Source organism: Schistocerca cancellata, chromosome 5 (genome assembly GCF_023864275.1).
Source record: "Schistocerca cancellata isolate TAMUIC-IGC-003103 chromosome 5, iqSchCanc2.1, whole genome shotgun sequence".
NCBI lineage: Eukaryota > Metazoa > Arthropoda > Insecta > Orthoptera > Acrididae > Schistocerca > Schistocerca cancellata.
In genome coordinates, this window is record NC_064630.1 from 442,386,396 (window position 1) to 442,398,888 (window position 12,493).

The window sequence follows — 12,493 nt, forward strand, 5'->3', positions numbered from 1 at the left end:
AGAATTACCACTACTAAGTGGCATAATGCTTTTAGCTTTTTCCTTATATTGGTTGAAAAGGAGGGAGGAAGATTAACATCTTGTCAGCGACAAAGTCATAAACCCCTCCCCCGAAGCAACCATCCAAGTGTGTGACATAATAAGAATTTATGGAAACCATTAATACTAAAATTTAGATCACTATGTGGAAGTCTGAACCTCATTCCTTCTGTATTTATTTGTTTACTAGTAAATGCTATATTTCTAACCATCTGTGAAAAGTTATCGTTTAAACTGGTGCCCAGTGATACAATGTATCATTATTTCCATGCAGCTACCACCTAGAAACTCAATTTCTTTTGCTCACTGCTTGTATTTGTTTGCTGTAAGACATTTTTCCAGGCTCTTACATCATTATATGATAGAATATGTGGAATTTAGAGGGTACTAAAGTTGTTAAACATGGTGGATTCTTTTATAATATTCTACTAGTGAACCCAGCAATGCTTCACAATTGCTAAATATGTATGGGAATTGGATATACATCATGATGTGGATATGTGAATTATGTCGTGATTTTGGCTTCTTATTGTGATGTAGGTCACTTTGAAGATACAAACCTTGAAGTTAATAAGGAAACATATGACAGAAAAAGAATCCTTGGTTTTCATGTTTTGTTTTCATTGTTTTAAGTGTTTTTTTTTTTTTTTTTTTTTTTTTTTTTTTTTACATTTATGTACACAATATGGTTACAATACTTCAGAATATACATTTTATTTTATTTCTTGGATACTTTGTGGTAAGTGTATGAACTGGTTTTCTGAACTACCAGTTCATGATGGGACAACATACAACTGACCATGTGAAAAATTTGTCTAATTGTTTAAATGCCCGGCTTTTGTAGTTCAAACTCACTGAAATGGAGAAAAACTGTTGTTTAAAAATATATAGCTTATGTCCTAATATATATAGTTTTAGTTTTTGGGACACTGTGTTTCTACAAGAAAATAATTGTATGATAAGAGCTGGCGAAAGAGCACATACAACTGACCATGCTAAACACACTCTGATCATAAACTAATTCCAATTCAACCTTGAGAATTCTTTACTGCTACTGCAAACAAAAACTTGGTTTGCTTAAACTGAATGGGTAAAAGGATAATTGGTATACTGGGTATGTGAGACCTCTCCAGCTCCTGGATCTGCAAGGATAGTAGCTTCAATGACATTATTTCACATAGTTTTAGTCTGTGAACAGGTTGCAGTAGAAAGTTTTGGATGAATTCAGATTGCACAGTAGTATTCTAATCACAAACTGATAAGCCATGAATACAACTTTCATAATACAGAGGTTTTCTGTTATAATTCACCTTGACCAAGAAAATGAAATGGCACACTACTGTGTATACAATTCGTGTGTGTGTGTGACAGAGAGAGAAACAATATATTTGAGAGAAACGATTTGTCTAATAGTTTGGTTTAGATGCCTTGCTACCATACTTAAAACTAACTGTGAGAATGGAAATAAAACCACGCATTTTCGTAATGCAGCACAGCATTTTCTTTCTTGTAGTTGGTTTGAACAGAAACTCTGTTCATTGTTGTTTAAAAAATGTGAAGTAAATCAGTTTAAAATTTTTTTTGGGAACAACATTTCCCCTTTATATATTAGCATAGATTTACTTTTTCTGTAGGTGTGTGTATTTATTTACTTACAAATGTTCCTTCCTGTCAAGCCTCCTTATTCCAGTTTCATGGATTTATTTGCTAATGATCGCTTTCACCTTTTCTGTTAAAACTTACAGAACTGGTGGTGCCTCTAGACATTCAACTATCAATGTAGCACTTCTTTATTTTAACTTCTCTCAGTGACTTTACTTGAGCCTAGTGAAAATTAGTGATTCATAATGTTACGTTTCTTCTTAACTTTCCACATCCTTTATTGATCTATTTTAGTCTTTTATTCCTCTTTCTCTCTCTCTCTCTCTGTCTCTTGTTGTTGAATATTCTGTTTTCTTGATCTCATTATTTTTGCATTTATTATATTTACATGCACTCTTCATGCAATGTTAAAGTCTATAACCTTTCAGTTTCTTTTTTCAGTTTCAACTTTATTATTGAAATTAGATGAAAGTAAATAAGCCTGAAAATTCTCACTACAGGTATTATCTACTGTGTACAAAAACTGTAGAAATGAACAGAGACAACAACTATTTTATTGTGAACAGAATAGAATAGAATAGAAGTTTATTGTCTTATAACATACAATTTCAAGCCATTAACTTAAGAGACTAGTCAAAATGCAAAAACTGGGTTTACGATTTTCCTTACAATATCAGTAATATAATATATGGTACTGAATAACTAATTAAGCAATTATATCTAAAAAGAAAGATGATGAAACTTACCAAACAAAAGCGCTGGCAGGTCGATAGACACACAAACAAACACAAACATACACACAAAATTCTAGCTTTCGCAACCAACGGTTGCCTCGTCGGGAAAAACATATCATTTCATAATTAAGCAATTAATAATTTTTCTGCAAAAGTAACAAACTTTTAAAAATTAACTGTCCTAAATACTTGCTCTCTCCTGCACAATTTTTCAGGTTGTCATTTATGAATTCTTCTGCTGAATAGTAGCCTTTCTGCGCTGATTTCTCATATAAGGATTTTTTCAGTGTTTCTAAATTTATGCTGACCAATTCTCTTCCTTTCACTTTGTTATAAATTTTCGTACCCATATAATGTGGAGTTCGAGCGTAAAGTTTTATATGGCGGGTGAGCAGCATAAAATTATTTTTAGTTCTGGTGTTGTAATCATGTTGAAAATTATTTGCTGCAAATAAATTAGGTTTACTGTGTACAAAGATAATCAGCTCATATATGTATAGTGACGGAACACTTAATATACTTAGATTTTTTAGGAGTGAGTTTTGTCTAATGACTATATTATAACCAAATATTGATGACAAGTTTCCAAGTGTGAAGAAAAGGGAACTGGTGTTAGTGGTGTCTGTTTCGAGCTCTTAGTAATCTAAAATTGGAAAATAAAGAACTGTTTTACACTGTTATAAATAACTAGGAGTTCTTGCTTATGCCTTTTTACATTTGAAGCACTTCTGTAATATATACCATTCCAAATTTAAGAAAATGACTTGACAGTATGCAGTTTTGTAAACAGATGTAGGAGTCATTATTGCACAACTGTTATGAAGAATATGAGTTATGTGTATCTTCATACATCCTTTTATAGGCTCTTATGCTGAGCAAACTCTGTCACAGAAGCAAAAGAAAGTTGATGGTAGTGAATGCCATTATACTGTATACAATACCTACTACTGCATACTGCTGTATAGGGCGCTAATGACCATAGCAGTTTTGCGCCATACTGCAAATGTTAATCAATGGAATAGTCTTACAAATATTTGATTTTTTTTTAGAAGTATGTATGCAGTGTCAAACACTGCTTGCTTGGCACAAGACTCCGAAGTTCTGAAATTGGTGAAAATGAACAGACTGAGATCTGTCATTACCCATATCTTGACAATCTGTTGATGAGTAAATTTATGGGTTGCAATTTAATCAAAGTGATGTATCTATTTCTTACATTGCAGCACACATTTCACTCCTCCTGAAACTTTGATCCCAAGATAAATGACAATATTATGAAAAGGATAAATTGGTGCTCACCATATAGTGGAGATGTTGAGTCACAGATAGGTACGACAAAAACATTGCAAAAAAAGTCAACTTTTGGCCCAAAGGTCTTCTCCTGGCAAATGGCTGGCCTTGGCAGCCAGAGACAGTGGTCACTTGTGCTGAGTTGTGTTTGTGTGAATGTGTGTGTGTTTTCTACTCCAGAAGACCTTTTGGCCAAAAGCTCACTTATTTAGCAATCTTTTTGTCGTGATTCTCTGCGACTCAACATTTTCACTATATGATAAGTAACAATCTATAATTTTCATAATATTGTCAAACTCTGATACTGTTGATTGAAATTTATTATAGTTTGATGAGATAATCTTCTAAAAATGAAGGCATATTTACAATCTTGCAGGACACAGTGATCACATTTGTTCTTAGGTAATCCCCAAATTTTTTATGCTGTTGCTCTCTCATAAGGTCATAATTTGCTGTGGCTGTCTTTTTACATATTTACAATTTTTTCCTAAGCCTATGACTGAATTAGGAAAAAGGTTCCTCCCATTTTTTCTTCATTGAGATGTTGAAGTAGTTCTTTAGAACATTTGTGGTTTACAGCCCTTTCAGCTGAAAAAGAGACATTTGATTTAAAATTCTCCATACACTACATGTCTCTGGCTAGGTAGCTGCAAGGATAAGTGTTAACAAATTAAATTTTGGAGGTTCAGTTCTTGGTAGGTTGTAGGACTGTTCCCTGGAATTGCCTTTTGTATGTAGAAAATGCCAGACTGCATAGATCTGATTCCACATTTAACTGCAGATTCCATTTTTAATTGGCAGGGTGAATCAGTTCACAAGGGTTATAAAACAAATATTTTAGTAAATAAAAAACATATTCCTTCTGTTTACAGTTGCAATAATATGACATTTTAATATACATCTACCTCCACACCTACTTGCTACTTGTAATTACCAAGTGCAGCTAGTCACAGAGGTCCAATTTGGGCTGTAACTATACACACATCCAAAAAAGTTGTGCATCACCTCAGTTCCTAGAGTTTTGGAACCTGTACAGAAAATTGGAATAGAGATCAACATAAACATCCTTTCTGCCCTTTTTATTGCTCATGAAAACCCCACATTGCATGTCGTACCTCCATACAGCGAGATCTACAGAGGTGGCGGTCCAGATCGCTGTACCTCTAATGCCCAGTAGCACATCCTCTTGCATTGATGCATGCCTGTATTCATTGTGGTATACTATCCTCAAGTTCATCAAGGTACTGTTGGTCCAGATTGTCCCACTCCTCAATGGTGATTCAGTGTAGATCCCTCAGAGTGGTTGGTGGGTCACTTTGTCCATAAACAGCCCTTTTCAGTCCATCCCAGGCATGTTCGATACAGTTCATGTCTGGAGAACATGCTGGCCACTCTAGTCCATTGATATCATTATCTTGAAGAAAGTCATTCACAAGATGTGCACAATGGGAGTGCAAACTGTTGTCCACGAAGATGAATGCCTCACCAATATGCTGCCTGTATGGTTGCACTAATGGTCAGAGGATGGCATTCATGTATTGTACAGCTGTTTTGGTGCCTTCCATGGGCACCAGCGGCGTACGTTGCCCCCACATAATGTCACCCCAATACAATAGGGAACCTCCACCTTGCTGCACTTGATGGACAGTGTGTCTAAGGTGTTCAGCCTGACCAGGTTGCCTCCAAACACATCTCCGACGATTGTCTGGCTGAAGGCATATGTGACACTCATCAGTGAAGAGAACGTGATGCCAATCCTGAGCAGTCCATTCGGCATGTTGTTGGACCCATCTGTACCACGCTGCATGGTGTCATGGTTGCAAAGATGGACCTCGCCATGGACATTGGGAGTGAAGTTGTGCATTGTGCAGCCTATTGTGCACTGTTTGAGTCATAACATGATGTCCTGTGGCTGCACAAAAAGCATTATTCAACATGGTGGCATTGCTGTCAGAGTTCCTCTGAGCCATAATCCATAGGTAGTGGTCATCTGCTGCAGTAGTTGCCCTTGGATGGCCTGAGCGAGGTATGTCATTGACAGTTCCTACCTGCCTGTATCTCCTCCATGTCTGAACAAAATCACTTTGGTTCACTCTGAGATGCCTGGACACTTCTCTTGCTGAGAACCCTTCGTGGCACAAAGTAACAATGCGGATCCAATCAAACTGTGGTACTGACTGTCTAGGCATGGTTGATCTACAGACAACATGATCCGTGTACCTCCTTCTCTCATGGAATGACTGGAACTGAATGGCTGTCAGACCCCCATCAATCTAATAGGCACTGCTCATGCTTGGTTGTTTACATCCTTGGGTGGGCTTAGTGACATTTCTGAATAGTGAAAGGGACTGTGTCTGCGATACAATATTCACAGTCAATGTCTATCTTCAGGAGTTCTGGGAAATGGGGTGATGTTAAACATTTTTGATGTCTGTAGCATTGCAGCGAAACTTGGTACATGTTCTAATGTGTTAGTGCAGGCCAATCAGCACTATAAAAAGAAATAGTTGCAAGTTTGGCTACCAGGTGCAAATCTGGCTCTGTGAATGCAAGAAATGTGTAGAAATGTGCAGAAACGTCAGACAAGTGAGAAACGCTTAATGTTGATTTTATTACTAACCACCACTTGGCCAATTTGTTCCATATGAGCACCAGAGACATCAAAAAATGCTGTACAGTGCCAGATTCGCACCTGATTGTCAAAATTGGAACTAATTTTTTTCCAATGTGAATCAGTTGTGCACTAATGCTTTACCATATCTACCAAGTTTTGCTGTCACATGATAATTATACCCCACACTGGACCTATGCGAGTAGATGCACTTTAATTTCAACCACCTGGTACATCTATACTCTGCAAGCCACCCTTCAATGTGTGGTGGAGGGTACTTTGTGTACAACTAACACTTCTCTCCTTTCCAGTTACAGCTGCGAATAGCTTGTGGGAAGAACAATTGCCAGTGAGCCTCTAGGTTGGCTTGAATCTCTCTAATATACATTCTGTTAAGGTTATAAAATTTAACAAGTAAACCCATACTATTTTTGCTTTTTGTTACCAACATACAATGTCTCATCTAGAAATACTTTACATCTATTGACCTTTTGAATTACCATACAGGTATTACAATTCGTTTGGGACTTTTAAACAACAACTTAGATTTCTAGTGGTGAAACAGCTAGTAATATTTTGCTGTTGGTATCTTTCAGTGAACACTGTTTGCTAAGGCAGTAATGTAAATAAAATAGTGTAATGGATTAAGTCAGCTGCAGTATCATTGTTAAGACATTTTGACATTTAAAGTTGAACTCCACATCAGTCACTTGAAAATACAGCATTAATTTCCCATTGGCATCAAAATCTACACTGTCTTTATGACCTACTCCTTTTCAACTGCTCATAACAGTTAATATGACATCTTCTCTCATCCAAGTGAAGCCAGAAGATATTTTTGTACACATTGTGTGCAGTCTGGGTATCACATCAAAATTTTTGAATATAAAATATCCCTCCAGTATTTGTTACCATCACAACTCCTACTTTTGGCATCATATGCACCCTCACTTTAGCATTACAATTCTTCAGCAGTAGGTGTCAGAGGTGCACAACAACAACTTACTTTTGCAGGTGTTACTGAACTTCATAAAAATCAGCTAATAACAACAGTCATTTCAAACACTACTGTCTGTGAAGGAGTTTTATAGTAGTAATTTGTAGCAGTTTCTGTTATAAAAAAAACATTTAAGTGACAGCACTTGCATTCTGCTCTTGTAAAACACAAAATACAGTAAAAAGGTATGTGTTTATTTCTTTATCTTCTGTATGCTTTGGAAGAGCAATTCATATGCTTTGAAGGCTCCTAGCAGCACTATCCCTCTCACCCACCATGTGCCAATTTATGGAGTGTGCACTACATCTATAATTGAAACACCATATCTTTTGTTAAAATGCAGGTGTCCTTCTAGTGCTGCCTTTGTTGCCATATCTAGCATCATTACACTTTTTCATAGGTACAGTTTATGTCCAATATACATCACAACTTTCACCTTCAGTAACTTATTATTGTGTCTTTTCATTAAACTTTGCTTGTTATGAGAAATAAATGACTTCATTGCATAAACTTTCTGCCACTGGCATTCAAGCTGCCTATTGATAACTGATATCATAATTCTGGTGTCATTTCTGCACAAATTTATGACCAAGAATGCTTATATAGAAAGAAAATGAATTTAATGGAACAGGCTATTTAACAGTGATTGCTCAAAGTGATGGTCAGAAATGCTGAAATCAAATATTCCGTGAGATTTACTTTTTCAGTGGCAAGTTAAAAAATCACTATCAAATAATACACTGCTAATTTGGGAAGAAATATGTCATGTAAGCAGTAACATTGTTTGTGTTGTGCTAGAAATTGTGAGCTACAAACCTTGTCCTGGAAGAAAAATGTGATGGAAACACATGCATGCTTTTCCAGCAATTGATTTCTAATTGAAAAAAAAATTCTGCTGAAATATTATGACCAGTCATTACAATAACAATTAGACTCATTCCAGTTTTACACTGGATTTCTTGTGTACTCTCAGAAAGGTAAAATTCATTTGTTAGTATTAATATATCTGCAAAATTGATGTCAAAATATTTTACAAAATCAAAACACGTTCTTAAAGCAGTTTACACTTCCAGTGCAGTTACAGCCATTTTCAGTGCCTGGTAATCAGCTTCCAGTTGCTATTTGAATAAGCACTAATGACTGTTTAATTTTAATCATTTTTGCACAATCCAGCTGAGGATAAATCTGAGCCTGAGAAAATGTATGTGAAAAGACTGACTATAATAAACTGATTTTGCATATGATGTTGCAGCTGCCTCCGAGCGCTCATCGCGAGAACTCGTTTCAACTGCTGCTTTGCTGACCAGCAGGACACAGGCCCCCCCGCTACCCCCACCACGGTTCCCGAACAGTGCTGTCTGACACTGGGAGACTCTTAACGTCGGTAACTTCTCAGTGTCACTGACGATGCTGGAAGGCCGACTGTACGGGCTGGTGTCGGAGCATGGCAAGGCCTGCTTCGTGTACCTGCGCCATAGCCTGCGGCGCTGAGCTCCAATGGGAGGGAGACATCTCCAGCTCCACCAACGGGCTGTTTCCTTGCAAACACTGTTGAGACCGGAATCTGGTTGCCTCCGTCGAACGTGTTCACGAGGACCTGTGAGATCTGTTGGGTAATGTGGTGGGTTTTGAATTTGAGAAACATTACTTGAATAGTCTTATCACTTTTTTATATAGACTGGTGGAGCGAGATAACCATTGGGAGGGATGCTGTTGCCGTGTGGACAGTGCCGTTTTCCACAGTGTGATGTTATAAATTTCAATCTTCCTTTTTTTAGAAATGACTTGTATGAATTTATCACATTCATAAATATAGAAAACAATGGAAAAATACACAGGCCACTAGATTCAGCAAACAAATACAACTGATTCCCTGTTCCTCAAGCTCCACAATCATCCTCTAGCCATCCACGGTAACATGCCATTTTCAACTCTACAAGGTGCGGGACACCTGTACCATTGAACCCTTCCCTTTCTGACAATTTCTGGCAACTTAACTTGTAAGTTGCCTGTGGCACTAATATCAATCCCAAACCCAGCGCAAAATCAAATAGAAAATATAAAAATAATAAGTGAAACAATTTTTTACATCCACTGTACCGTCGTGTATATAAAATTTCGCGACAAATTCTAAGTACGTACACTGCCAGGACTTTAAACTTAAAGCATTAAGAAATATTCAAAAGACTAGAAATATCTTCTCCTCTGTAAATAAATTGTTATAAGGGAGAGTATCTCCTGTCGTAAAAGGACGGATTGGTGTTATTTTTTTTTAAACTTGTGTACTTGTAAAACTGACGTCACCAGCGTTCAGGTGCTCAATTTTCAATAGTTGTCACCAGAGTATGGATCAGGACATGTTTAGTAGTAGTATAACTAGGCACAAGCAGAATAAAAATAGTGTAAATGAAAAAGATATATATATATATGTATATATATAAATATATATATATATACACACACACATATATATAAATAAACATATTGCATAAGAGTTTCCTGCCCCGCCCTTCCATTTCCTCCCCAAATCAGATTACCCTTCTGTCCCTCTTACCCTGCCGTCACTACTACAGTGGGTTGGTTTGTTGTGTTGGTTTGTCCCTGAGCAGCAAGGCTGCTACCGCACGTGTGTGTTGTGTGAGGGCCCGGTGGCGGTTCCCGCGAGATCCCGGTGCCAGCGGCTGATAGCGGAGAGCCTGAGTGTACGACCATCTTCGTGCCTCCACCACTTCTTCCCTCAGAGAAGAGCAACCGTGTCCTGCCCTCAGGCCTCAGACAACTGGGAATACTCTGGAACAGTTGTAATAGAACTGGAAAACAGACAATTCTATCCAACGAAATGTGCACAGCTGTTTTTTTTTACTTTAGTTATTTTTTTAGAAGAGTTTGTGCACGTGAGCTGAGTAAACTGTTAGCGCACACTGAACTCTTGGAGTTGTTTACTGTTATGAAGCAGAGATGAAAATTATATATACATTCTGTGTACACTAAACTACTGCCATTTAGGAAGAATGAGCAAGTGGACACTGGGACTGTTGTTTGAGTGATTTTATGTGGTAGGAAATGGGACCAGCAACTCACCTGCCAGGGGAAACAACTAACATAAATCCAGAAGGGGTTGACATTACGGAAATGTGTGATATTTGGCAGGTGTTTAATTGAGGATTTCATCTTGGGTACAGGTAAACTGTTTCTCAGCATTTGTTTTTGTCATGTTGTTTTCATTTTCTGTAGCTTAGTGATTCACTGCCACTGTGCTCATGAGAGGAATAGTGACAGCGAGAAAAGTTTGCCTGTTACTTGAGAAAAAGTGCATTCACCTGCCATTTAATTTTGTGATCAAGCCATAATGCCTTTATTTAACAAAAAGGAATAAAGATTTAGTTATCAACATTTTTAGGGATATGATGTGTTTGGAATCTTGCCAGATTTATTGTATCATAACTTGTGGACATGCACGTCATGTGCTGCAGGGAAAAGGCCTAGTTTGTGATCATACTGTGGAGGGCTTCCGGATCAAATAATAAATTATAGTAAGAGGGGACTTGAATAATGTTTGTATGTGGGGATATGAACCAAACTGCATGTGCTTGATGCAATCAACTTAAATGAGGTTTTAAAACACTTTTTTCTTTCATTGCAAATTCAGTGTAGTACTGTCAGAGTTCATTTTTAAAATCAGAAATTCAGACCAAAAATTAAAAATCATGATCAACCTTACTAAATTCAGAAACATAATTGCATATTAAATCTGTGATGGCAGGCAGTTATTCTGTCCTACATGGTGAAATTACAAATGTCTAAAATTACAGTTTCTATATAATGATGAAGTTGAAAGATATCTATATTAGGTTCATTTTTGAAATTCCTATTAATAGGTATTAATTTTTTGGCAAGGGAATGTATAAATTAATGTAATTAGGAAACTTACTATAGTAATTATTATAGCAAATCTGAAAAATGTAAAACTAACGGTTCTAGCAATCTGTTGTGATTCGCAAAGTTTGGAAGAATGACGTCTGATAGAGCGGGAACATTTCTGACCTCTTCAAAGTAATTAATCCTGACCCTCCATACCCCGCGCATTGGGCGTCATTGCAGGAGACAAGTGTTATTCTAAATGTAAATATTGTTATGTACTTAAGACTCATATTCCTGATGAATGAACTGCATATTGCTTATGTTATTCAGTTTATTTTTTAAAGGTTCTGTGTATGTATGCAAGACAAGAAGTACAGTAGCAGAATATGCATAATTCCTAGATTTTAGCCATCAGTTGGATCTGTTAGATAACTTGGGGAGTACGGATGACGTTCCTCAGTATTTGCTGATAAGAATAAGAAACACATTATTATGATTATTATTATGATTATTATAATTCTAATATAGAAATAAATTTTGTGGACTTGGTGCAGCACAAGAATCCACTACTGATGTTGATAGCTCATGTCTTCATTTCTTCAGTGCCAGTTTCTTTTAACCCACATAGGGTGCAAGGGAATAGGCAGTGTAATAAACGTGTGGTTCTTTAGAGAAAATTTTTGAGTCACCAGTCATGTATGAAAGTCTTCCGAAATGTTGTAATAATTTTATGTGAGCAAGTCCAGAATTTTAAATAAAGTAATCAAAATTTAAGACCCTATAAAAGAGGGGAAAAGAAAGGCACACACATACATTCTGTTTGCTGCAGCCCAAAAACAAATACATATATATCTATATCTATCTATATATATATATATATATATAACTTTTTAACAGTTATCATGTATTAAAGAAAAGTTTTTCTTTGACACCCACGAATGTTACACTGCCACTGCAGAAGGAATAATATAAGAGTAAAATAACTTTATCAACATACAAAAAAGATTGTGTTGTGTCAATTCAGCAGCAGATTTCAGCTGCTGCAATGCTGCTACGGAAAGATACAGTGTGTAAAGTTCCATGAATGCAATAAAATTCTATCTCTATGAGTACAATGTTTAACAGATGATTTTGTTTTACCTGTTATAACCATGCTGTCACTTTAACATGTTTGCATAATTGTTGTGTAATTTTTATTTGTGAGATATTTACAATTTGGACACAAATTCACTTAGTTAAAACTTTCATTCTGAACAGTGATTATATAAGGATGAATCTCTTATTCCCAGTGGAGTATTTGCTGATTTTACTAGTCACGACAAACTAGAATGTTGTGGTGGCTGAGATTCAAAATGAGTT

The 12,493-nt window shown here is 36.5% G+C and overlaps 1 protein-coding gene across 7 annotated transcripts in view; it reads left to right on the top strand.

The window, feature by feature from the left end:
- Positions 1-12,227, top strand: part of LOC126188976 (glucose transporter type 1) — a 1,320,264-nt gene extending 1,308,037 nt beyond the window's left edge. For 4 of the 7 annotated variants that reach the window (XM_049930753.1, XM_049930752.1, XM_049930756.1 and 1 more), the window contains one exon: positions 8,526-12,227. In XM_049930753.1, coding sequence (XP_049786710.1) covers positions 8,526-8,652 — 127 coding nt within the window. In that variant the 3' untranslated portion in view covers positions 8,653-12,227. The remainder of the gene's footprint in view (positions 1-8,525) is intronic. The other 3 variants (XM_049930755.1, XM_049930759.1, XM_049930760.1) reach the window with 2 other exon arrangements.
- Positions 12,228-12,493: the final 266 nt, after the last annotated feature.